The sequence below is a fragment of the Hevea brasiliensis genome, chromosome 13 (genome assembly GCF_030052815.1).
Source record: "Hevea brasiliensis isolate MT/VB/25A 57/8 chromosome 13, ASM3005281v1, whole genome shotgun sequence".
Classification (NCBI taxonomy): Eukaryota; Viridiplantae; Streptophyta; class Magnoliopsida; order Malpighiales; family Euphorbiaceae; genus Hevea; species Hevea brasiliensis.
The window spans coordinates 11,126,032-11,151,889 of NC_079505.1; the positions used below are offsets into that span (position 1 = coordinate 11,126,032).

General features: G+C 32.2%; 3 protein-coding genes across 3 annotated transcripts; 2 read left to right on the top strand and 1 right to left on the bottom strand.

Annotated features, from left to right (window-relative positions):
• The first annotated feature begins 1,057 nt into the window (after window positions 1–1,057).
• LOC110651134 (extra-large guanine nucleotide-binding protein 3) lies at window positions 1,058–13,349 on the top strand. The gene is made up of 8 exons (XM_021806365.2): window positions 1,058–2,162; window positions 2,299–2,436; window positions 2,952–3,056; window positions 3,149–3,331; window positions 4,818–4,995; window positions 5,900–6,141; window positions 12,078–12,247; window positions 12,346–13,349. The coding sequence occupies exons 1-8, from the start codon at window positions 1,161–1,163 to the stop codon at window positions 12,926–12,928; spliced, it is 2,601 nt and encodes an 866-aa protein (XP_021662057.2). The 5' UTR covers window positions 1,058–1,160; the 3' UTR covers window positions 12,929–13,349.
• Window positions 13,350–14,763: 1,414 nt separating this feature from the next.
• On the top strand, window positions 14,764–16,491 carry LOC110651133 (U-box domain-containing protein 21). Its single transcript, XM_058131785.1, has one exon. It carries the CDS (start codon window positions 15,086–15,088, stop codon window positions 16,409–16,411), a length of 1,326 nt encoding a protein of 441 aa, XP_057987768.1. The 5' UTR covers window positions 14,764–15,085; the 3' UTR covers window positions 16,412–16,491.
• Window positions 16,492–19,833: 3,342 nt separating this feature from the next.
• Window positions 19,834–24,914, bottom strand: LOC110651135 (uncharacterized). Its single transcript, XM_021806366.2, has 4 exons — window positions 24,637–24,914; window positions 24,350–24,432; window positions 20,308–20,363; window positions 19,834–20,225 (listed from the first exon to the last, which is right to left on the bottom strand). Exons 1-4 carry the CDS (start codon window positions 24,806–24,808, stop codon window positions 20,147–20,149), a joined length of 390 nt encoding a protein of 129 aa, XP_021662058.1. The 5' UTR covers window positions 24,809–24,914; the 3' UTR covers window positions 19,834–20,146.
• Between the last annotated feature and the right edge of the window lie 944 nt (window positions 24,915–25,858).

The window sequence follows — 25,858 nt, forward strand, 5'->3', positions numbered from 1 at the left end:
ATTTTAAAAAAATATTCTTTATTCCTTATATTTTTATTCTATTTACTCTTTAATCCCTTTTATCATTTTCAACATTAATTTAAATTTCATTCTATACTTATAATTTAAAAAATATAATATATAATCTTTCTATTTTTTAAATTTTAAATTATTTAATCTAAAAAAAAAATCTATCTCACCTTTAAATATATAGATTAATGTAAACTTAACTTAAATAGGTAGAGAAATTAAAAAATAGATAAAATAAAAAATATATGAATTAAGTAATATATTTTTTTAAATAAATAAATTTGAGAAAATCATTCAACTTAAATTGATAGCTAAATAATATTCTAAATATCCAAACTTGATTAAAATTTATCTTCGACTACTAATGCTTTATGAGATGAAATTCAAATTTTTTGATTCTATTTTTTATTGCTATAATTTTTTTTATAGATTGTATAGTAGTATTTTTCAGAGTTTAATAGTAATCGGTAATCCTCTTCATCAATGTAGGGTAATGATTATTCTGATCACTCTAAATTGTAGATGAGTGTATCATTTTCTTTTTCATTGGGAAATAAAAAAAATATTCAAATCTTATTATTATTATTCAAAAAATACTTAAATTTGTTTAATTTTATATATTTTAATTAATATATATAAATATTTTTATTAATAATTTATATTTTAAAAATTTATTAATTTTATAAAATATTTAAATTTTATTTATTCAAAATATAATATATATAATAATTTATAAATATTAAATATAAAATATATATTTAATTTATTAAGTAATAATATTCAAAATCTATACTTCAATATTATCCTTCAAACTTAAATCGTTCTCAAATGTCGTAATACGTTACTTAAATTCATCTTATTAAAATCCAATTGAATTTAATATTCGTGGTCCGTTGCCATCCACTCCCACTGATCTTAAAAAGCAACCTATCAGGTCAAGTCTAACGGAATTCTGCGTTCTAACGGAATCATCTGCTCCTCAATCGTCATCCCCGTTAATAACTGACGTCTTCCGTTACGAAAACATAAACACCGTCGAGCTCCTGCCAACTCTCCTTGTTGACAATATTATTTTATTAACATTATATTTTTTTTCCCATTCAATTTTCCCTGATTTTCTCACTAACCAAACGACTGCTTGGAAACTGGAAATGGCAACTGCTGCTGAGGCAGAAGAAGATAACACATGGGAGGAAGCATTGAGAAAGATGTTACCTGCAGGTGCACCATTACCAGATGAAGACCACCTCGATTACTCCATCGCCGTCGAATATGAAGGCCCTCCGGTTTCTTACCAAGTCCCTCGTGTTGATCCACTGAATCTCGATTCCCTTTCCATTCGCTCTTCTTCTCTAGCTTCTGTCGCTGACGACAAGGATCTTTCTAATTCTGTTCCCGTTGCTGCTCCGATCACTGGTGCTAAGATTGCCAAATTCAGTCGTTTTAGGAATGGAGCTGCAAATGTTTTGATTAAAGAATCAACTAGTTCGAGACCGCAGATTGAAAGAGATGTAAATGGAGAAAACGAGGAACAAGGAGAATTGGAGCGAGTTGGTAATGGAAGAGAGGGAGAGGAAGACGAAGCGTTGTTTGTTAGAAATGAGGGAAAGCGTGTGAATGTAGTGAAATTTAATACTCCTAGAGATTCGGAAACGGAGGATGATGGATATTCATCGGCGCAATCCAGTGCTGCTGCTGATGCTTTGGGTCCAACTTCGGTGGTTCGAAAAGAGTCTAGGAAGAGAGGAGTTTGCAGTAGATGTGGGAAAAGGAATAGGTTGAAGGAGAGAGAGGCATGCTTGGTGTGTGATGCGAGGTACTGTAGCAATTGCTTGCTTAAGGCCATGGGATCGATGCCTGAAGGGAGGAAGTGTGTTAGTTGCATTGGGCATCCCATAGATGAAGTAAAAAGGTCTAGTTTGGGTAAGTGTTCAAGGATTTTGTCCAAAGTGTGCAGTCCATTGGAGGTTATGCAGATTATGAAGGCGGAGAAGGAGTGCGGAGCCAATCAGTTGAGACCTGAGCAGTTAATTGTGAATGGGAGGCCACTCAGGCAAGAGGAGTTGGCTGAGGCTTTAGGGTGTCCTATCCCACCACTGAATTTGAAACCTGGAAAGTATTGGTATGATAAGGATTCAGGGCTATGGGGAAAGGTGAAAAGAAGAGTTTTTTTTTTTTTTTTTTTTTTTTTTTTTTTTTTTTTTATAAAAGAAAGAAAGAAAGAAAGATTTCCTTGTTCAGAAATTATTTTGTTGTATATATGTTAATAATTTATGTGTTCGATTTCAGGAGGGAGAGAAACCTGATAGGATAATTAGTTCCAAGCTTAATGTTGGTGGTAAGCTTCCGCTGGATGCTAGCAATGGAAACACAAAGGTTTACATAAATGGCCGTGAAATTACCAAGATTGAACTCAAAGTGTTGAAGGTATTTTGGTTTCTTTTTCCATGCATATCATTCAGTGATGATTATCCTTCAATTAATGTTGTATGACAGTAATTTTTCCTAATGGATAATTGGACACCTCAATTCTCTTTATTTGGAGAAAGTATTAAAGCGAGGCTGTTGTTTGGGGGGGGGGGGTGGGTTGTATGGGGGTGGGGTGGGGTGTGGGCTGTACGGATTTGGCAAGATCCCCAATCCCACATTTGTTCCTGTCCTCTTTCTTTATTGAAGCATTATTCAAGGGTTTTGGTGCTTTATTTGTGATCTATTTCACTTGCTTACGTGATGCAAATAGATTTTTTTAGGATGTTCTAGTTTTCATTTATTTTCAAAGAAATTGATTGTTTAACGTTTTTAAATTCAATATCCTTGCACTTCTTCTTTGAATGATAGCTCTGTATTTTGTTGGTCATTTGTTACTTTGTTTGTTTGTTATAGTTTGGTTGAGATCAGGGCCTCAGGATTATTAATTTTTTTCAATTTCGCAACCATTTCAGCTGGCCAAGGTACAATGCCCTCGAGATACACATTTTTGGGTGTATGATGATGGATCTTATGAAGAAGAAGGCCAAAATAAGATAAAAGGAAAAATATGGGGAAAGGTTCTCCCGTAATCTTTAGATAATATCTTTCTTTATTATATTTAAGTATGAAATGAAATTTATACAGTTGGCATTTGATTTCTGGTAGGCAGGCATCGACTCGTTTCCTTTGCTCGTTGTTTTCGCTGCCCGTGCCACCTGGGAATCTTTTTGTGCCAAAAGATCCAAGATCCTTTTCAGGTAGGTTGGTGCCCGAGTATTTGGAACAGGGAAGGGTCCAGAAACTTCTGTTGTTGGGGTTGGAAGGATCTGGAACCAGTACCATCTTCAAGCAGGTGTGCTCAGTTCTCAGCTTTTTTTTACTTACATTTCACAGATGTCACAAGCATTTATTCAATTTTATTTTTTTTTATTTGCTGTCATTATATGGTAAATATGGTAATTTTTTATGTCTGAAATTTTCCCTGATTGCTTTATGATGCTGAGAATCTGTTTCTTTTGCCTGCTTGAGGTTTCAGGCCAGTTCCATTGTAATTTGCATTAGCTCCTAAATGTATTGATGGAGGATGGCTATTGATAAACTTTTAACCCGGGTTTTAAATATATGTATCGGCCGATTTGTATTAAGAATTTAGGGAAATAATCTGATTTTTGTTGATACACTATCTGTGAGGCGGAAGTAAAAATGCTTTGGTACTAATGCGGAACTGGGTAAAACAGCCTCTTCAAATGTGATGTTAATTTCATATCAGTGAAAATAGCCATTTCAAAAAGGCAAAAACTTTACCAGTTGCAGGCTACCACTGACAGGTCTTCTACTTTTCTCACTTACCCAACTTTAAACAACTCCCGTCTTCTTCCTCTTCTTCAAACTCCTTCAAATTTTTTCTGGTCTTCTTGGGAATATTAGATGTTGAATAAGATTAACAATTCAACATTGAATCTTCCATTTGTTTTTCCTGATCCTCAAGATTTCAAGCTTGTGTGGTGGTTTTGAAGTTATCCGGCCAGTTGATTGCTCTCCTTCCATTGCTTCTCTTGTTGTGTACATGGTCACCTTCTACCCATGACTATATATGGGAAGAGAAATGTGGCTTTTTTTGGCTTAAGAAAACTTTGTTCTCTCCTTTAACATCAACCATAATTATTATTTAATATATGGCTTTATTTTTTTTTTCTTGTAATTTTCTTTAAAGTTAATGTGCTTGTGTTATTTTTTATGCTATCAGTGGTTATACAAGTAAAATTTTCTCTCATATTGTTTTGATTGAAATGTTTAAATCTTAATCATCTTGGTGTTACCATCAGCTCTTTTATGCAAGTCATGTTATATTATGAAATAAAATGTTCCTTTAGGTGTTATGGACCTAATATCTGCCTTATTTATTTAATTCTTGGTTTACTGTTAATTTAAGGCATTTTGTATCGGTTTGAAAAGATTCACAGTTGTGTTGGCCAATCAAATCTAATTCTACAACACTGTTTCCAATTACGATACTGATTCTGATTTCGTTGTTTAAAACCCTGCTTTGAACAATTTGCGCGGTATTGATGCTACAATTGCTTGGGTTAATTGTATTAACTGACATGTCCTTCAATTAACAGTTGGAAATTGGAATGTGTTTTCCCATTGATGGTCTGTCTTATGTATGTACTTGCTTCGTTAGTAAATCAGCTTAATTGAATAATCTTTATTTCGGGAAAAAATGGTGGATTAATAGCATTATTATTATTTTGCATGACAAAAATCATTTTACTTCTTTTATTGTCTATCCATGTTGCTGTAATGACTAGTGTATATTTCTTCATCCTAATTGACAGGCAAAGTTTTTATATGGGAACAAGTTCACCCCAGAAGAGTTGCAGAACATCAAGCTTATGATTCAAAGTAACATGTATAAATATCTTAGCATATTACTTGAAGGACGGGAGAGGTTTGAAGAGGAAGCTTTGATGGAAAAGATAACTACTGCACTGAATGCTGAAGAATCTGCTTCAGGTTTCAACACTATTTCTTTCACCCTATTCCAAAGTAACATGTATAAATATCTTAGCGTATTTTTTTTTCTCTCATTTTAAATATAACTAAAGATTTATTATCTCTTTTCTATTTCCATTAAAGAGTTCTTATGCATTAAGCTTCCTCTCCCTTTTCTCCACATGGACTCAACAAAGACAAAGACCAAGGGTCGTTAGTTGCCAAATCATTTTGCAAAGAAACCATCAAACTTACTAAGCATTTCTCTCTTTTCATCTATCCTTTTTTTTTTAGTGCTAATCAAAATTCAACATAGCACAAAGAAACTTTCTCATTGCAACTCTAAGTTGAAGAATATGCTAAAAAAAGAGGCAACATCACCTGCTATTTGTGGTCATCTTGATAAGCATCCTCTAAACTAAGTTTCACCGTCTCTTCCTAAGTATGCATGTTCATTTCATAGTAACACTGGTTCACTTTAGTTGTGAACAATCCTCTTTAGATATGCCTACCTGGCATTTGGTTGATGTTTGCTATATTTCTTTGAAATGATTTGGTATAGCTGGAATTGCTTAGTGGATTTGTTTCATTTCTAATTCTTTGACTCTTTGTGACAATAATTCAAAGAAACTTCTCTAGCTTGCTCCTTAATCTTGTTGCCTGACTTATTTTTCACTTTGAGCATTATTCAGCTAAACTTTTCCCTTTGAAGGGTGTGATATTTAACCTTAATTTCCTGTTTAACATGGGACTAGTTGGATTGCAACTGTTTCCTTTTCGTTTTTGTTTTAGTCCTGCATTTTAGGGAGAGCCATAATTTCCACAAAGATATAAAAATGTGCTTAACATGTAAGTAGAAGCAGTTTTGCCTGTGGGCTTGAGCCTTGAGTAAGCCTTAATAATTTTTTGCATGCAATGATTTCAGGTGAAACAGAAGTTGAAGCAAATCAACACTGTATCTACTCAATCAACCAAAGGTCCAAGCATTTTTCTGACTGGTTACTGGATATTATGGCTACGGGAGACTTGGATGCCTTTTTTCCTGCTGCAACAAGAGAGTATGCTCCTATTGTTGATGAGGTCTGGAAAGATCCTGCCATTCAGGAGACATACAAGAGAAGGGAGGAATTGCATCTTCCTGATGTTGCCAAATATTTTCTAGATCAGGTACGCCTTGTACGGTTTTATTTTTAGCATGTCCTACCACTAAGTGCTTATAATTCCATCAATATGGTTCTTCTCATTTTTCATTAATTAATTATCTGCTTAGCTTGACATACAGATTTCATTTTCTGGGCTATTTTGTCATATTCCTGGAATTTTGAAATGTAGATATACTAATTATGGTTAGATGATGGGACATTTGCTATATCGTTTAAGGCTCACAATCATAGCTCTTTAAATCATTTCTGATGAGATCTATTTTTCCCCATCCTGTATGTGATATCCCTAAATGTGAACCTCAAGTGAGCAACAGAGCATTTATTTTCATCAAATGATTTCTTTTAACCTTTTCTTCATTTATGCCATCAATGATACTTATAGAGATGCTTTGTAAAGAAATTAGTACAGTTAAAGTCCCTCTGTTCGTATAGATATGTATAACTGAACATCTATACTAGAAACTTTAAGCATATGCCTATTGTCCATTCCCATTGCTTTAGGACTTTAATGCTGTGATTTACACTAACTCTTAGTGCAGTACTTTAAAGTGGTGAGGCATCACAACACCCAGCATGAGAAAGCTACTGGACCTGCAGATCTGTAACAAGATTAAAGAAATCTGCAGGAATAGCATATCATTGGAGTAGGCCTCCAGAATTTAATGTCTGGTTATTTGTGGTAGTTTCATGAGCTTGAATTCAGCTTGGAGATTGTATCGCGAGCTAACAAGTCAATCTAGCACAAGCCATGTAATGTAGAATGGGAAGATGAAGAAACTAATACAACTTAGGAATTATATTCTATGTAAAATTAGGAAATTAGCATTTCATTTATTTAGAAAGTCTATTACTACTACTGCTACTATTATTATTATTATTATTATTATTATTATAACTGAATTTCTATACTAGAAACTTTAAGCATAATTGTACTTTCCCATTGCTTTAGGACTTTAATGCTGTGATTTACACTGACTCTTAGTGCAGTGCATTAAAGTGGTGAGGCATCACAATATCCAGCATGAGAAAGCTACTGGACCTGCAGATCTGTAATGAGATTAAAGGAATCTGCAGGAATAACATATCATTGAAATAGGCCTCCAGAATTTAATTTGTCTAGTTATTTGTGGTAGTTTCATGAGGTTGAATTCAGCTTGGAGACTGTATGACAAGCTAACAAGTCAATCCTGCACAAGCCATGTAATGTAGAATAGGAAGATGAAGAAACTAATACAATTTATGAATTATATTCCTTATAAAATTAGGAAATTAGAATTGATTTATGTAGAACGTCTATTACTATTATTATTAAATTAAGAATTATTTTAATTAGGAAGTTTAATTAATTTTGTATTTCTAATTAGAGTTGAATTGGGATTTCTATTCCTAATTTGATTACCCTTTGTTTGGAAGGAATTTTTTAAAGTAATGTGAGGTTTTTTAAGGTTTGAAAACCTTGAGCTTGTGTTTGGGAGGGTAGAATGTTTTTTAAAGTATGGTTTTTGGAGGTTTTTCAAAAACCTCCATTTTCCAACCCACCAAATTGGTGGATTGATAATATTTTCTTTTTAAAACCACCAAAAGTCCAAATAGTTTAAAAAAATTTCCTTTCCTCCCAAATCTAAAAAATTATGAAGGTTTGAAAGTCATGAAAAACCTTACTTTAAAAAAACTTACTTTGTAAAACCTTATTTTACTCTACCTGCTCTCAAACAGAGGCTTAGGTTTGTAAACTTTATAAATAGAGCTAGTTTTCTATTATATAGTAGTTTTGAGTATGATTATTAATTGAGAATAATACAATTGAAAATTAGTTCTCTTTTTCCCAAGGATTTGTTCCTTGTTCTTCCTTGTTCTATATCAATTTGGTATCAGAGCCTAACTCAACTAAACTCAACTAAGCCTTTATCCCAAAAATTTGGGGCCAGCTATATGGATTCGCTTTCTCCACTCTAAGCGATTTTGGGTTAAATTCTCAGAAATGTGTAATGCTTCTAGGTCATGTTGTACTACTCTCCTCCAAGTCAATTTAGGTCTATCCTTTTTTTTCTTTCTATCTAACCTAATGTGCTCTATTTGTCTAACTGGAGCCTCCGTATGTCTACGCTTCACATGACCAAACCACGTCAATCTCCCTTCTCTCAACTTATCCTCAATTGGCACTACTCCTACCTTTTCTCTAATACTCTCATTACGGACTTTATCTGGTTTAGTATGGTCACTCATCCACCTTAACATTCTCATCTTTGCAACTCTTATCTTAGACGCATATGACTCCTTCAGTGCCCAACACTCACTACTATATAACATGGCTGGTCGTATGGCTGTATGGTAAAATTTTCCTTTCAACTTATTGGGAATCTTGAGATCACATAAAACTCCCGTGGCACGTCTCCACTTCAACCATCCGGCTTTAATCCTATGACTAACATCCTCCTCACATCCCCCATCTACTTGAAGGACTGAGCCGAGATATTTAAAGTGATTACTTTGGGACAGTATCACTCCGTCCAAACTAACTCCTTCCCTATCACCAGTTTGGCCTTCACTGCACTTGCAATGCATGTATTTTGTTTTCGTTCTACTTAACTTAAAGTCCTTTGACTCTAGAGTACTTCTCTAAAGCTCTAGCTTTCTATTGACTCCTTCTTGCGTCTCATCTATCAGAACAATATCATCCACAAACATCATGCACCAAGGAATACTCTCTTATATGTGTTTTGTCAATTCATCCAAAACTAATGTAAAAGGGTGAGGCCTTATAGCTGATTCTTGGTGTAATCCAACTGAGATCTGAAAATCTCTTGTGTCCCCTCCCACTGTGTGCACAATAGTAGTTGCTCCTTCATACATATCTTTCAACACTTGTATGTACCTAATAGATACTTTCTTTTGTTCTAACACTTTCCATAAGACATCTCTTGAAACACTATCATAAGCCTTCTCCAAATCAATAAAAACCATGTGTAGATCTTTCTTCACGTCTCTATATTTCTCCATCAAGCTTTTAATGAGAAAGATCGCTTTCATAGTTGAACGACCGGGCATGAAGCCAAATTAATTGAGAGAGATAGAAGTATCATGACGTAGTCGATGCTCCACAACTCTCTCCCACAATTTCATAGTGTGGCTCATGAGTTTAATTCCCCTATAGTTTGAGCAACTCTGTGTGTCTCCCTTATTTTTAAAAATAGTTACTAAAATACTCCTCCTCTATTCATCAGGCATTTTTTTTTTAGTTTAGAATCTTATTATATAATTTAGTTAATCATGCCACTCCCATATCTCCCAAACACTTCCACACTTCAATTGGTATTCCATCGGGTCCACAGGCTTTACCCACTTTCATTTTCTTAAGTACTTCCTTTACTTCTAAAGATCTCATCCTTCTAGTATAATTCACATTCTTTTTTATTGTTCTATAGTCTATATTCACGCTATTACCATTTTGACTATTATTAAAGAGATTATTAAAATAATTTCTCCATCTTTCTTTAAGATCCTCATTTTTCACCAACACTTTTCCTTCTTTATCCTTGTAAAACCCCACCTCCCTTGTGCCATTAAAATTTTCCTTTATTTTTTGACCCAATTTTTCTACCATAGCTTACTGTTTATTGTTAAAAAAAAAGTAGACTTGTCACCAGTAGACTCACCGGCTTGTGGTGAATCCGGAGATACCAGTCCGGTCGCCTGAGGTGGTTCGACGGCGGCAGACCCCCAACCTAAGATTCCGGAAACCAGAATCTTCTCGGAGAAGGAGATTTGTTCAGGTCAAATCCAAACCGACTCAAGATCCAATCGTAAACCCACAGAATTCAATGTTTGTCACTTCTTAGCACCTTGCCTTCTTCCGATCACTTGGTGGCCGTTGTCAGATTGGTCATCCAATGCTCCTGAAGCCCAAAACTTCCGGGTCAGATCCTATTGGACCAAGCTTCTCCTGCTTGCACCAGATTTCTGCCATGTCAACAAAAGTTGACAGTGAAGTTTGAATTTTTTATGGAGGTATGTTTCCTTAATTTGAAATCATGTTGAAGACTTGTATCGAAAGACTGCAAGATGAGGTTGATTATTATCTGACTGTCCTTGAAGAAAAATATTATGATATTGGATTTTATAAGGGTCAGTTACTATCTATATGTCATTGGATAGATAATTATAGTTGTAGACATGATCGTGATATGTGTTCTTATTTTCATGGTAAATATCGAGAAGTTAAAACAAATTTTGCCAGATAAGGAAAGGGACTGTGAAAGTTTTACAACAATTCTTATTAGTCAAGGAAAGAGAATTGGAAGAATGCAGGGAAGAATTTGTGAGTTCAACCTTAGTAGACATGAACGCAATGCTTGATAAGATGTCAGCAACCATGTAGAAACTTAAAATTGTAAAGCAAGTAAAGAAGCTTGAGGTTGAAGATGAACAAGAAGAATTCAAAGAGTAGTTTGAAGATGAAGACGAGGAACAAAAAGAGCAAGTTGAAGATTCTAAGCTTGGAGACTCTGAGATTGAAGGATCCCAAGATTTGAGCCTTGAAATTGTTGAAGAGCTGAATTTAGCAAGAAGTTACTCAAGCCATTGAGACTTCAATGGAGATTGAAGAAAATCCAAACACAGAGATTTTGATGGAAATTGATAAAATTCAAGTTAATCAAGTTTTGGAGACTTTGATAGAAATCGAAAACAATCAAGACATGGAGTCAACGAAAATCGAAGATCCTATAGAGTTAAAAGCCTTTCAACTATTGTCCTAATTAATTTTATCTTTCCTAATGTCTCTAGGAATACAAAAGAAAGCACAAACTTCTTCAAGTTGATTTTGTTGCTATCGTCTAAGAAGGTGATATTGTATGTTCTCCTCACTTGGTTTCTGATTCTCCCGCGCTTCAAGACTCGAGTACAAGTTTTTCGCAACTAGGGGAGAATAATGCAGAATGGGAAAATGAAGATACTAATGCAATTTAAGAATTATATTTCATGTAAAATTAGGAAATTAGCATTTCATTTATTTACGAAGTCTATTACTATTATTGTTATATTTAAGAATTATTTTGTTTAGGAAGATTAATTAATTTGGTATTCCCAATTAGAGTTGAATTAGGATTTCTATTCCTAATTTGATTAGGGCTGTAAGCTCTATAATGGAGCTAGTTTTCTATTATTTTAGTCATTTTAAGTATGATTATTAATTGAGAATGATACAATTGAAAAATAGTTTTCTTTTTCTTCAAGATTTGTTCGTTGTTCTTCTTTGTTCTACATCATCATGTGACTAAGATTACTTGATATCCTGTGGATAACCTGGCTGTTTGCTCCTTTAAGCTGCAAAATGAAAAAACTATTCCAGACTTGACATTGGATTTCTGGTAGGCCTATAAATCTGCCCGTAGCAAATGCAGCCTATGAAATCTTTCACTCTTTAATTGCTATGATTTTGTTATGGGATTCTAAGAGGCCAGTTGATGAGGTATACAACTAAAAGCTTTTTGGTGCATAGGACATATATTAAAGGCATGCAAAAACATGTAACATATTAGGGATTACAACACCATTGATGTGGCTGTATACTGTTATTCCCAGACAATGATGTACTTGAGGCATGTTAAGTAGTTCAATTTCTGTTTCTTGATAGTAAACAATATAATTCCCATGTATTATGTGGCATGGTGTGGCAAACAGTGTGTCTCTTACCATCTGGCCTGGATTTTTGCTGTAACTGCTTTGAAAACTCAGTAATTTACTTTTGGCTGATCTGCTTTTACTTATTGTTATTCTAATAATATATGTTAGCATGAAATGCATTCTCTATCACAAACAGATTGGGCAAATTTTGGTAAAGGGAAAGTAGCATTTTGACTTGTTTTTGTTCAAGTGATGAGTTATTCATCCAATTCAAACTCCCATATATTGATGGATATTGGCTATCATTTCATGCAGGCTGTTGAAATATCAAGCAATGAATATGAACCTTCAGAAAAGGACATTTTATTTGCTGAAGGAGTCACCAAGAGTAATGGCCTTGCCTTCATGGAATTCTCATTTGATGATCGAAGCCCCATGTCTGAGATATATAACGAGGAATCTGAATGTCTGCCTCCCATGGCCAAGTAAGGTCTTCGTTTTGTTTAAAATCTAGTTTTTACCTAATAATTGCTGTTGGTAGTAGATTTCCAAGTGTTTATTGTGGAATTTCCTATTGCCTCAGGTACCAATTAATTCGAATAAATTCCAAAGGATTGCATGATGGTTGCAAATGGCTGGAAATGTTTGAAGATGTGAGAGCAGTTATCTTCTGTGTTGCATTGAGTGACTATGATCAAATTTGGGCTCATGGTTCGGGTCCTCATTGTAATAAAATGTTGGCTAGTAGAGACATGTTTGAGAGTTTGGTGAGGCACCCTTGTTTTAGAGACACCCCTTTCGTGCTTTTTCTGAACAAATATGATGTATTTGAGGACAAGATCAACCAGGTTCCTTTGTCCACCTGTGAGTGGTTTGCAGACTTTAGCCCTTTGAAGGCCCATAACAATAGTCAGACTCTGGCTCACCAAGCATACTACTATGTGGCTGTGAAATTCAAGGAGCTATATTCTTTAATCAGCGGATGTAAGTTGTTTGTGTGGCAGACCAGAGCCCGGGAGCGTACCTCAGTTGATGAGGCATTCAAGTACGCAAGGGAAGTCCTCAAGTGGGATGAAGAGAAGGATGATAACATGTATGGAATCACTGGGGATGATTCATTTTACAGTACAGAAATGAGCTCCAATCCTTATATAAGGCAAGAGTAACCAGGTAAATCCTTTCTGCACTGGCAAGCCAACATTATGATGAAGTGGGAGACTGATTGGAAATTTGATGGATTGTGGTAATATGAAAGAGAGAAATTGAGATGATTTATAGCTTTGTCAGGGGTCATGCTGCTGTGTGCTGTGTGGTCTTGTTGGTTAGAATAGGGATTGATTTATAAATAAACTGAATCTAATTTGAGGGTTTCTTTGTTTTCTCATTTTATTTTTGGGGGTTGAGGGAATTTATCCATCTGTATAGCTTTAGCTTACTCTGTTCACCATAATAAAACCAGCTTTTGTAATCATTTTATTGTTTAGATTTCCTGTAGATTTTCGGGAGATTACCTTCATTGTTAGACACTGCTCTTTGTTAGCTTGCCAACTCTTCAGAAATACAACAATTTCGCTTTTATTTTTGTTATTTTGAATTGATTTTTTTTCCCTAGTGTCTGAAGTTCTATTATTGTCCTTGGAGATATTAATTCAATGCCATGCTCAGACAGCAAAGTTGGGATTCATTCCATATGGAGGGATTTATGGGATAGCAAATGAGCTTTAGCTTAGTAATATTGGAGTTACTTTCACGAATCAGGACTGCGAGATCTGAGTTTGATGCTCGGAGCCAGTAAAAAGGGGAAAAACACCATATCTACATATGAACACGGTCTGGTTTTGGGTTGAAATGGAAGTCAAATCATTAATAGTTGGGATTTAGGCCGTGAAGAAAGTGGTTAATGAAGGCAACAGTATTTGAGCAATTGGTGGCCGAAAATGCTGATTTCCATTTGTTTACTTTGATTAATATTTAATTTCTATTATTTCCAAGTTCTAAGATATGCCAATCTAAACCCATATTTTAATTCAATGTGGATGGAGTAGGTTAGGCATATGCCATTTTCGCCTTCAATTTTTATTTTATTTTTTTAATATTATGACTTTGAATTACTTTTAAAAATTAATTTATTACATTTTAAAATAATAACTTTACTAAAATAATATTATTAATAAGTTTTACTTACTTAGTACTAATAAAGTATTGACGTAGTCAACGCCCCAAAACTATTAAACACTTTTCTTTTCTTTTTTTTAAGGTAAATAGATGGTGGATCTATTTAATAATATTATAATAATTATTAAAAAAATATTATTTAAAAATTTTAAAATTTAATATATTTTAATCATAGCAATTTTAAAACTAATTTTTAAGTTTCTGTTTAAAGTTTAAGGAGTAATTTTTTAGATGTATTTAGTATATATGTATTATTTTTTATAATCACGTATGAACTCACACTTTATATTATAAGGAAAACTCACTTTTCTACGAAAAAGAGTACTACTTTTAAAATTTTATTTGATACAATCGTTGTATATATAATAATTTAATTATAATTATTAATTATAGTGAAATTTACGTTAGATTTATCACAATCAATAATTATAATAAAATTATTATACATATATTAATTTTATTGTATAATTTTTTTTATTTTTATATGCATTGGGAATATCTCTATTTAATATTGATATTACAATCACACACATATATATATATATATATTAAAAGTATCATTATTTTAAATATAATTGAAAAAAATAATTTAAAAGTTTTATGATTAAATTATATTAAATTTAAATAAATATATAAAGAGTTTGAAATGGGTGGTTTAGTCTCCCAACCATAATTAATTTTCAAAACCATTAATGGGTTGAAAAGTAGAGGCAAAAAACTAAAGGAGGGCCATCAGTATCACTTGGCTTTAATATAACACAGAAGCAAAGCAGAGGACAAAATTCAATTTGAACATTTCCTAGACACTCTTTTGAACATTTTTTGTTTTCTTAAACACTCTTTTGACGCTGTACTATCTATCCGTAACCTTTCAAACGTTCAAACATTCAATTTTTCTATGTGAACGTTTCTCATTCAAATTTCTTTTTCGTTCTTTCTTTCTGTGTCATCTGCTGTGCTCCTTGCTTGTAAATTTGAATGCCGAGTCACATGGGAGAACCCCTCAAAGCCGTCACCATCTCTCTCTTTCTTTCTTTCTTTCTAGCATATATAAGCAGATATATCATTCCCTCTCCAATCCTTACAAATCAACCCCGTCTCTTTTTCTTTTCTGAAATTCAATCGCTAGCTGCTTTTCTTTCTTGTACATGATGGTTTTTGGCTATTGGAGAAGAAAACGTAACTCTTCCAATGATGCTTGCAAGAAGAAGAAGCTACCCACTTCCAAGATGGAGGAGCTGCTCATTCCCAACCATTTTCTTTGCCCCATTTCTCTTGATCTTATGAAAGATCCTGTCACTTTGTCTTCTGGTTTCACTTATGATCGATCAAACATTGAGGCCTGGCTTCAGGCAGGGAATTTCACTTGCCCTGTTACTAATCAGATACTCACTAGTTTTGATCTCATCCCCAATCATAATATCAGGAAAATGATTCAAGATTGGTGCGTCGAGAATCGCAACTTTGGTATCCAACGTATCCCAACACCTAAAGTTCCTGTCTCCCCTACTCAGGTGTCTGAAGTTCTTTCAAATCTTGCTGCTTCAACTAGGAGTTTGGATCTATACGAATGCCTGGATTTGGCGCATAAAATCAAGAAATGGGGCAATGAGAGTGAGCGTAATAGGCGTTGCATTGTGGATAATGGAGCAACCGCAGTGTTAGCTTCAACATTTGATGCATTTGCTACAAATTCTTTCGAAAGAAATGCTAATGTTTTGGAGGAAATATTGTCTATCCTGAATTGGATGTTTCCATTCGATGTGGAATCGCAAATACATTTAGGCTCGCACAATTCTTTACGTTGCATGTTGTGGTTCTTGGAATGCAGAGATCTTTCATCCAAGCAGAACTCCATTACTGCGTTGATAGAGCTTCTTTCTTCAGATCAAAAGCATGCAGAAGCACTGGCAACCATTGAAGGCGTCAATGAAATTCTATTTAGGTTCATTAAAGACCCAATTTGCCCTAAAATCACCAAAGCTTCTTTAATGGTTATATTTTATCTACTTTCACATCCTTCTTCAAGTGAGAATATCAAATCAGCATTGGTGGAGATGGGTATGGTTTCTTTACTGATAGAAATCATTATCGACTCAGAAAACAGCACATGTGAGAGAGCTTTAGGTGTTTTTGATAAGCTTTGTGATTGTGAAGAAGGGAGAGAAGAGGCATACAGTAATGCCCTAACATGGCCAGTGCTGGTGAAGAAAATCCTGAGGGCATCAGAAGCGGCAACAGACTATTCGGTTTCATCCATTTGGAAGCTTAACAAATATGGAAGAAAAGAGAGAGTTTTGGTTGAGGTTCTTCAAGTTGGTGCTTTTCAAAAACTAGTGTTATTGTTGCAGCTTGGCTGCGTTGATGAGACGAAGGAGAAAGCAACTGAGCTTTTGAAACAAATGAATCCTTATAGGAATGGCTTGGAATGCACTGAGTCCGTTGATTTCAAGAACCTTAAACGATCATTTTGAAGAGCTTCAAAGATTTTGCAATTTTTTAATATTTACTTTTCTCCTTGTAATTAAGGATTCTTGAGAAATTATTCTATGTATATGACAACCTTTTTCATTGTAATAATCATTGATCTACATTCACGTGGATTCTATCATAATTCTATTAATCAACTTATTAACTTATTTTAAAATTTAAAGTTAAATAATATATATATATATATATATATATATATATATATATATATATATATATATATATATATATATATATAGCCTGTATGAAACGAAGAAGTGGTCCATATGAAAGCTGGACGGATGAATTTCATGGGAATTATAAAAAATATAAATATGATTATTGACTGACTGACTGACTGAATGCATGCTTTGCCTCGTTCAAAATCGCATTAAAGAGGTCAAAAGTCTTTGTTTTGAATTCTTTGCCCATACACGTCAGCTCATTTCCATCCAATCAATGTTTAGGTGAAGTCAACTGCTTTTATTCTATTCTGTTCTTTTAAAAATTAAGGTTGTCTTTTTTTTTTTTTAATTTTATAAATTACTATCAGGCATCTGTATTTTATTAAAATTAATTATTTATTCTCTATTTTTTTTAAATTTAATTAAAATATCTCTGTATTTTGTAAAATTAAATTTTTTAGTCTTTTTATTAAATTTATCTCTAAAAAAGTTAATCGACTTGTTTGAGCAATAGGAGTGTATAGTTTTAATTTAATTTAAAGTTTATTTAAAATTCAGAATTAAATTAAAATTTTAATACGATTTCAATACATTTCTTTAATATTTTAGTTTTGATTTAATATAATTATCAATTTTTACAATAATTTTATATAATTATTTTTAAAAAAAAATTATATTTAAATTAATATTTAAATTTTAAAGTGGACACCCTCTTGCCAAGGTCTTTTATCATTGCCACAATGGGACTGGCAACTGCTAGGTGGAGTCACCTTGGCTTGAATCAGCTCTGTAGCACAACTGTCATCATCTCCACTAATTAAGGAATTTTTTTATATATATATAATTGGTCTCAAATTCAAAATCTTAAAATCTTAATATTATTTTAATATTAAAATTTAATTGAAGGTCAAATTTAATATATTTTAATTAATAATTAAATTATTTATTAAATAAATATAATTTATAATTTAATATATATATTAAATATGAAAATTGTTGTTCCATACTCCATAGCTTGAATTCATGGCATAAATCTGGAGACAGTTGGAGCCAATTTTATGGGGTCCACAAGAAGTCATGATTATTTGGGCAAAAGAAATTAGGGGGCAGGGTAGGCCATGTTATTAATTATGTGCCAATTTGCATTGCAGCTGCCTCTATTCTTTCCCATTAGCATACTCACATGTCTTTTTCTTTTTTTTTTTTCTGAAATTAATTTCAAGAAAATACGTACGCACATGATATTGAGAAGATTTACTATACACACTTATACTTTCAGGCAATTGTTAATTAAAAGACAATTATGTAAACGCTTATATACCACACAAACATGTTACTTGAGCGATGTGAGATCCAAGACCAAAAGCAAGAATACCACGAAAGCAGTCACCTATCCACATAACAATTGTGTTTCCCTTTTTTTTGAAATTAATTCCAAAAAAATGCACACACACAGTATATAAAAGATTTATGTGCATATTTATACCTCCAGATAATTACTAACTAGAAGACAGTTATACATGCGTTTATATACCAAACACTTACACCTCCATGTCTTTTTCCTTTTGTTTAGTGAATTCTTCATTCACGTTTACACCTTGCTTGCTTTGCATACGCAAATTTCAATTTTATAGTATATTTAAATAATTTTATTTTATATTTGTTTATTAAAATGCCTTTCATACTTTTTTATTGGTCAGCACAAAAAGGTTTAATTTTAGTAGAGTTAATATATTATTTATCTTAATACTTTTTATTAAATATTAAATTTATATTATGTAATTAATTTTTTTTTATAAATTAATACTAACAAACTAACATTAAATTAAATATAAATATAGTTTTACTATATTATAGAAGCATTACACATTTTATGGGGATTTAACCCAAAATTATTTATTTAGAGTGGAAAAAGCGAATCCATATAACCGACCCTAAATTTTTGAGATAAAAACTTAGTTGAGTTGAATTGAATTGTATAATTTTACTCTATTAGCTAATATATTAAAAATATGTTCTTTTAATATTTTGATCCAGTTATGATATTTTACTAAAAATAAAACTAAAATTGTATTAAAATCAAACTGAAATCATATTGAATCAAAATCAAACTGAGAATTAAGTTTATACATATATTGTTCTATATTTTTTTAGATGTATTATATATTTTTAATATAATTATATATATTTATATATGTATATATAATTATGAATTAAATACAATATAATATTATATTTTATTTTTCTATAATTTCTTAATAATTTTAGTTATAAATATATTAAATTATCTTATAATTCATAATTATATTTGTATCTTATAGCTAAATATTATATAATTAATAAATAATTAAAATATATATTATATATTTATATTATTATATTATATAATATGTTTAATCCTAAATATATCTTATATTTAAAAATTATACAATTTAAAAATAGCTAAAAGATATATTATATGATATATTATGTATTAATAATCCAATTCAAAACTTAAATGCTAATTCAAATATGACATCTTAAGAAAATAATTATATAAAATTGTTTTAAAATAAGGGAACTGAATCAAAACCAATCAAACTGACCAAGAATTGAAAATGTCAAGAATCGAACCGAATTAAAGTTGAAATAATAAAAAATCAAACCAAAATCATATTGAAATTTTAATTTGGTTGGTTCAGTCTTGATTCCCAGAAAGACCCTAAACTGAACCAAAACACAACTGCATACCCATAATATGAAACGATGTTATTCAAGTAATTTTTTTCTTTTTCTTTTTAATTGACTTTTATTGTAATTCAAACTCTATACATCACAATCCTAAAAATAACTCTAATATTGCTGAACTAAAGTTCATTGATTAAGATTTCTTTATGCTATTTGATGAAAGGAAACAACATTGATAAAATTTCAATTTGGTTGTATATTTTTTATAATCAAAATTGAATTGAATTAAAATAAAAAAAAAATTATACAAAATGAAAACAGAATTAAAATGATAAAAAATTATAAAAATAAAAAACCAAACCAAATTAATTTTCTTAATAAACATAATTGAATTTTCAAATTAAAGTAGTTCAATCTGATATTTTAATTTAAACTGAATAGTGCTCACTCCTAATTGCATTGCACCAAAACATTAATGATACAATTTCACCTGCATTACAATCACTCCATGGCCAACATCCCACCTGCAGGGTCCTGTCTTAGAGCTTAATATGATTCAAATGATGAGGTAATCATAATGCCAAAAAAACACAGGTGGATTTTGTGTAAGTTATTGCGAAGTTAACAATGAAAACCACTCCTAAATAGAAAGGGCCGGGTTCCTAACCGGCTACACTCATCCTGTATTTTCATATATAACAGAAAGCAGAAGCTCAAGTCTAAGAGCTAAAGAAAACCATGCAACAAGCACAAGAGATGCACTTGCAAATGCATGAAATTCACAAATCATAACAACAAAGTCTCTGGAAGTGAAACAAGTTTCCCACATAAGGTAAAGCACTACTTTTTCGTGCACCTAATTATGAGGTGGGGACAAACAAGAATAAACTACTGTTTCTTGTACCTCTTCTCCACCTCCTCCAAACTTTGAATTTCTTTGTAATATTTGCAAATGCGATAGATACACCTGCATCCATGTACAATTGCTCATTATACATGAGATAAAGCAAGTTTAGAAACTTATATATGTAAGGCTGGTGGCCAGATACCAGTAGAGCAAGCAAGCTGAAGCACATAAAATCACATTCCTTTGAGCTTTGTAGATCTGCACAGAAGCCCAATTAATCAAGACAACAATATAATTTAGTACCTTGCAAATAAATTTAATTAAAAAGATGCATTCTCCAATATCATGTAATCTCACGAGATGGAGCTTAAATCGCCGAAATTCAGTATCCCATGATATTACCCACAAATATGCATTCTCCATCAACACAGACCCTAATGCAATGGAACTCAAATGGCTGACAATTGGACTCTTCCATCAAAACTTAAAACAAAAATTATGAAACATGCTATTTAATAAACTTACCACTGCATGGTTTAAAAATATAAATTGATCTATGAGAAAGTTCCACAAAGGGATTGCCAGGTGCGGGCACAAAGAATTAAGGGAGAAGATGAATAAAACAAAACCAAAATCCATTGTGTATCCAGCTTCAAATTATAAATGTTACAGCTTCAATTTTCCATTCAAGGATTTCCACTCATAACAAAGAGAACCATCACACAACCGCTAATTCAAAAATGCTAATTTTATTAAGCACATGTATCATATCTGATAAAAATTACGAAAACAGCTAAATATTCTTTCAAGAAAAATTAGGAATCACTTGCATTACCAAGAAAATGTTTATCCGGCTCAGTATTCAGTCAGAAAACTTAATTAAACTCCATGTAATATGCATTTGATTTAAACACATGCTTTTGTCCAAGTATTTATGTGAAAGCGTGTGTGCGTGTGTGCACGTGTGCGTGCCTGGGAATTTATGCATTTAAATAAAGCCAATGCTCTCTAAAAGTGTGTGTGTTGTTCTTCACTATGCCTATGTAGCACTTTAAAACTTGAAAACATCTTCAGACATTATCTTATTAAGAGAGACGACAAATTTACAAGACATAATGTACTAGACATCGAAAGAAACTTCATAAAGTTAAAATGGGCTAATTGATACAGGCAATGAAGAATTCACAAATTCATTTCTTCTAAAACCAGTAGAAACATCAACAACAAGAGTATTTTAAATAAGCTTTACATGATAGTTACCATTACATAATTACAATCATTAAGACCAAGAAAGCCCTTGAATACTGAAGTTCCATAGTGTTATATAGGTAAATGAATATAAAACTTCACAAAAATGAGGATCCACACATGCACTATATTTTCTCTCTCTGAGTAGCAACTACTTGATTAGAGGATTTCTTAGATTGGTTTTATCATCCAAGAATGTAGACCATCCACTTCCATATCCCAAGGTCCATAGTGAACCCATGGCTTTAAATCGCAGTTGCAAGTAACAGAAATACGCCTGTAACGGCCGTAACGTAATAGTAACGGCCTGTCACTACGCAAATTTTTTTGAAAAAATTGCAAAGTTCATGAAATCCATACACATTCAAAGATATAATTAAAACTAAAATATACAACTACATAATAAGTATAAATATATCAAATAAAGATTAAATTCATTATTTTTATACATCATTAATATTAATGAATTTAAAAAAAAAACCAAGTAGATGGTAAATAATCTAACCTTATTACCACCAATACGAGTGTCTAGGAGGTACTAATTTACACATAATTTAATGCAATTATGCATTACCCAAAAATGATTTGTGCAGTTTGTATTAATTTACACATAAATATATCCATTAAATTTTTTTATATTATTTTCTAATTATTTATGTATTTACCTAAAAATGATTAAAAAGGTTCTTAGAATTAGAAAAAAATAAACAATAACTCACTTTTGATGCTTTTGAACTCAAAACTTTGTAGAGGATTGAAGTTAAAGGCCTTCACTTCAGTAGATTTGATTGTGGATGTGGAGGAAAAAAAAAAGAGAGAGAATGTTGAGTTTGAGAATTAAGAGAAAATGGCTGAGACTTAAGACTTGAGAGAAAGTTGAGACTTAGAGTATTTGAGTGACAGCAAATGGCTAGTGAAAACTTACAAAAAAAAAGAGAGAAAAAGAAGGAATATATGCCATTTGACATAATAATTGAATAAGCCAAAGAAGAAAGAATCCCTCTACAGCAGATCAGTTTTACTTTCATGTGAATGGAGCTAGCCATGGAAGTGAAGTAGATGTGAAATAAAACTGGAAATGCAGAGTTGGTCAGGTAACAATGTTATGTAATGGTGGATAACGATTGTAATGGCTGTGGCAACTATAATTTTAAAAACTTGTTATTTAACGGTATAATGGTCACGACAGCCCAAAAAAACCTGTAAACAACGGTTTTTTGAAACCACGAGCAAACCTCATTTTTAGCAATCATAGTTTCTTTTACATTCATCTTTATCCTAGTTTTCCAACTCCTCAAAGACAAAATATTTAGATATTTATGATGCTAAATAAATTTTTATATTAACATTGTTTTGTAATATAAATGAAAATAGAAAAGATCCTTAAATTTGTCATGAATTTCTTATGATAATAAGTTAAAAGCCAATGTAGAAAAGAAAGTGGAGGTAAAACAAAATAAAGGCACAACTACACAAGTGAGGGAGTAATAAATTGAAAGGCAAAAAATGAACATAAAATTGAGTTGGAAAAATGGGTGGATATGCTAAGTAGCATCAAAATGAGTTAGGCTAATCTTAAGTTCTTAACACAATTAATAATTTACTAGCCAATGGATAACTATCTGAAAATAATGGAAATTGAGATGGTTTCAACATGTGCACTGTAGGGTAGCAAACATACAGGTACAAAAGTTAGAGCACTCTGGAGACAAGAAATTGCAAAATAGGGCTAGGATGACATGGGTAAGTAATGAGAGATTTAGTTGCCTAAATCTTTTAAAAGAGGTAATCTTAAACTGGGTGGAAGGAGAAAAAGGGTCTATAAATCTAACTGACTAATATGACGTCAAGGCTTAATTGAGCTGTATTACTTCAAATTAGGCAAAAACGCACATGCCATTTTTATTAATAGGTTTAAATGGACAGCCACATATAGCCCCACCCAATACATTCAAGAATAAGTTAAATTATATTAATTCATTTATGAACAATTAAATTATCTATATTATTTTTCAAAAAAAAAATCTATATTATCTGAATGATTCATAAACATTTATAATGAATGGATTTGGGTGGGTCATTTGGTATGTCATTTTTGCTCATTCAAAGATATAATTATGGAGGCAATAATCAATCTTTACCCTTCATCGGCAAACCATCTGACAGACAGTAACATAATGAACCTGGAATAGTTTGTTGCCAAGCATCCTTCAACCTTTGCAATTATGTCCACGTCATAATGCAATAAAAACTCAAAGCACTCTACGCTTTCACTATCCCATTTAAAACTATGAGAATGAAAAAAACCATAATCACTCATTAATAATATTTCAAGCATCCTAAAACACATAAATGAACCCCCAAAAGTTTCATCCCCAGAATTATACACACAAATGTACAAATCTTGGCCCTTTGTCTATGGTTAATGCAAAGAATAAACAAAATGCTGCTAATAGGTTCTTCCCTGGGATTAAGAATAACATTCCTAGAAAGTATTGCAGTTGGTGCCACAAAACACTAGAGAAAAAAAAGGGTCAAAAGCATAAAACATAGAATTCAAAATTTAGATCATTTTCCTCTTCCATACAGTATCTAACTCTGCTAGAACCCTCCTTTCTGTAATATTGTCATTTGTCAAAGAAACTTGAGATCCAAAATTCAAAATTACATCGCACATTCACTTTGCACTTCTTTCTTGGTATACGTCTCTTCCTTAATGATACAATCTCTGAACTTTAAGAAAACATTAGAACACTATTTTATTATCTTTGCTAGGATCCAGCAGCATTAAGCTTGAAGTAGAAGACATTTTCCTATCATCTCAATTAGTTAGTCTAGTCATGCGAAAGTATCATTGCTATTGAACTGAAAATCAAAGAACAGGGACCTTACCACCAAACAATCACACAATTTAAGCTTAATCGAAAGCAAAATTCGACCTTCACATTCCTCATCAAAATCTTCTATAAATTAAAGTAAGAAGCGAAAAAAATTACCGATTTCTCGTAACGATCCCTCTCAGCAGCAGTGCAGATCTCAGAAGTGCACATCAAGCGATGCTCATTCTTCCAATAGATATCTGTACACAATAACAAAACCAAAACCCCAAATTATGACAACTCCATTTCTATATCCCACAACCAAAAATTCCAAATCCCATTTTACAAGTCACTAATGCTCATCGTGATCATCAGCCAAAAACTCAAATGAAGCAAAACCCATATTTTTCTAAAAAACATATAAAAAGAAGAGAATAGAATCCAGAAGTAGGAAAGAGGAAAACCGAGGAGCTGGAAGCCAGCGAAAGGAACGATGAAGAGAGCAGGTTGGAGAAGGAGAGAGACGAGAGAGACTAATCGATACTTCAAAAGCTTCGGCGATGGAATAGTTAAGACCGCCGCAAGAACCGCCTCCACTGCGACGACGTAAGTGAGTATCATCCACTGCAACGCCATTTGAGACTCTTTTTTAATTCTGTTTTCTCTTCCCTTTTCTCTGTGGCTTTGTATGTGAATGGAATTTGACTATTTTCTGTTATTCTTTCCTTTCCAACGAAGGCTTTTACTCTTTTCTTTTTATATATACAAACATTGTTATTTAATCCGTGAAATTAATTATTTAATTTTTATATTTTAAAAAATATATTATTTACTCACTATATATTTTCCTTGTATTAAATTAATCCTTTCATTAATTTTTTTATTAATAATAGTTATTAAATTATTATTTATCTCTTTTATTTTAATAAAAATAATTAATTAGTCCTTGTAATCACTATAATTTAACTCTATTAATTATTTTATCACATAATTATTTTTTATATTTAAATTATCATAATTATCTCATCTTTATTTCTTTTATTAACCTTTATTTTTCTCGTCAATTAATTAGTTTCACTGAAATATAAAAATTAAATAATAATATTTTTTAAAATATAGAAATCAACTAAAAGAGATTAAATAACAATTTAAATAGCTAATTCAACTCAACTCAACTCAACTAAGCCTTTATCCCAAAAATTTGGGGTCGGCTATATGGATTCACTTTTTTCACTCTGAACGATTTTGGGTTAAATCCTCAGAAATGTGTAATACTTCTAAGTCATGTTGTACTACTCTCCTCCAAGTCAATTTAGGTCTACCCCTTTTTTTTCTTTCTATCCTCTAACCTAATGTGTTCTACTTGTCTAACTGGAGCCTCCGTATGTTTACGCTTTACATGACCAAACCACCTTAATCTCCCTTCTCTCAACTTATCTTCAATTGGCACCACTCCTACCTTTTCTCTAATACTTTCATTACGGACTTTATCTAGTCTAGTATGGCCACTCATCCACCTTAACATTCTCATCTCTGCAACTCTTAACTTAGATGCATACGACTCTTTCAGTGCCCAACACTCACTACCATATAACATAGCCGGTCGTATGGCTGTACGGTAAAATTTTCCTTTTAATTTATTGGGAATCTTACGATCACATAAAACTCCCATGGCACGTCTCCACT

Bases quoted from the DNA above. Each gene is read 5' to 3' on its own strand.
- LOC110651134 (XM_021806365.2), top strand. From the start codon at position 1,161: ATGGCAACTGCTGCTGAGGCAGAAGAAGATAACACATGGGAGGAAGCA. The intron at 2,437-2,951 runs GTATTTTGGTTT...CAACCATTTCAG, and splicing joins TTGAACTCAAAGTGTTGAAG to CTGGCCAAGGTACAATGCCC. The intron at 3,057-3,148 runs GTTCTCCCGTAA...TCTGGTAGGCAG, and splicing joins AAGGAAAAATATGGGGAAAG to GCATCGACTCGTTTCCTTTG.
- LOC110651133 (XM_058131785.1), top strand. From the start codon at position 15,086: ATGATGGTTTTTGGCTATTGGAGAAGAAAACGTAACTCTTCCAATGAT.
- LOC110651135 (XM_021806366.2), bottom strand. From the start codon at position 24,808: ATGGCGTTGCAGTGGATGATACTCACTTACGTCGTCGCAGTGGAGGCG. The intron at 24,433-24,636 runs GTTTTCCTCTTT...TATTGTGTACAG, and splicing joins CGCTGGCTTCCAGCTCCTCG to ATATCTATTGGAAGAATGAG. The intron at 20,226-20,307 runs GTATCTGGCCAC...ACATGGATGCAG, and splicing joins TCAGCTTGCTTGCTCTACTG to GTGTATCTATCGCATTTGCA.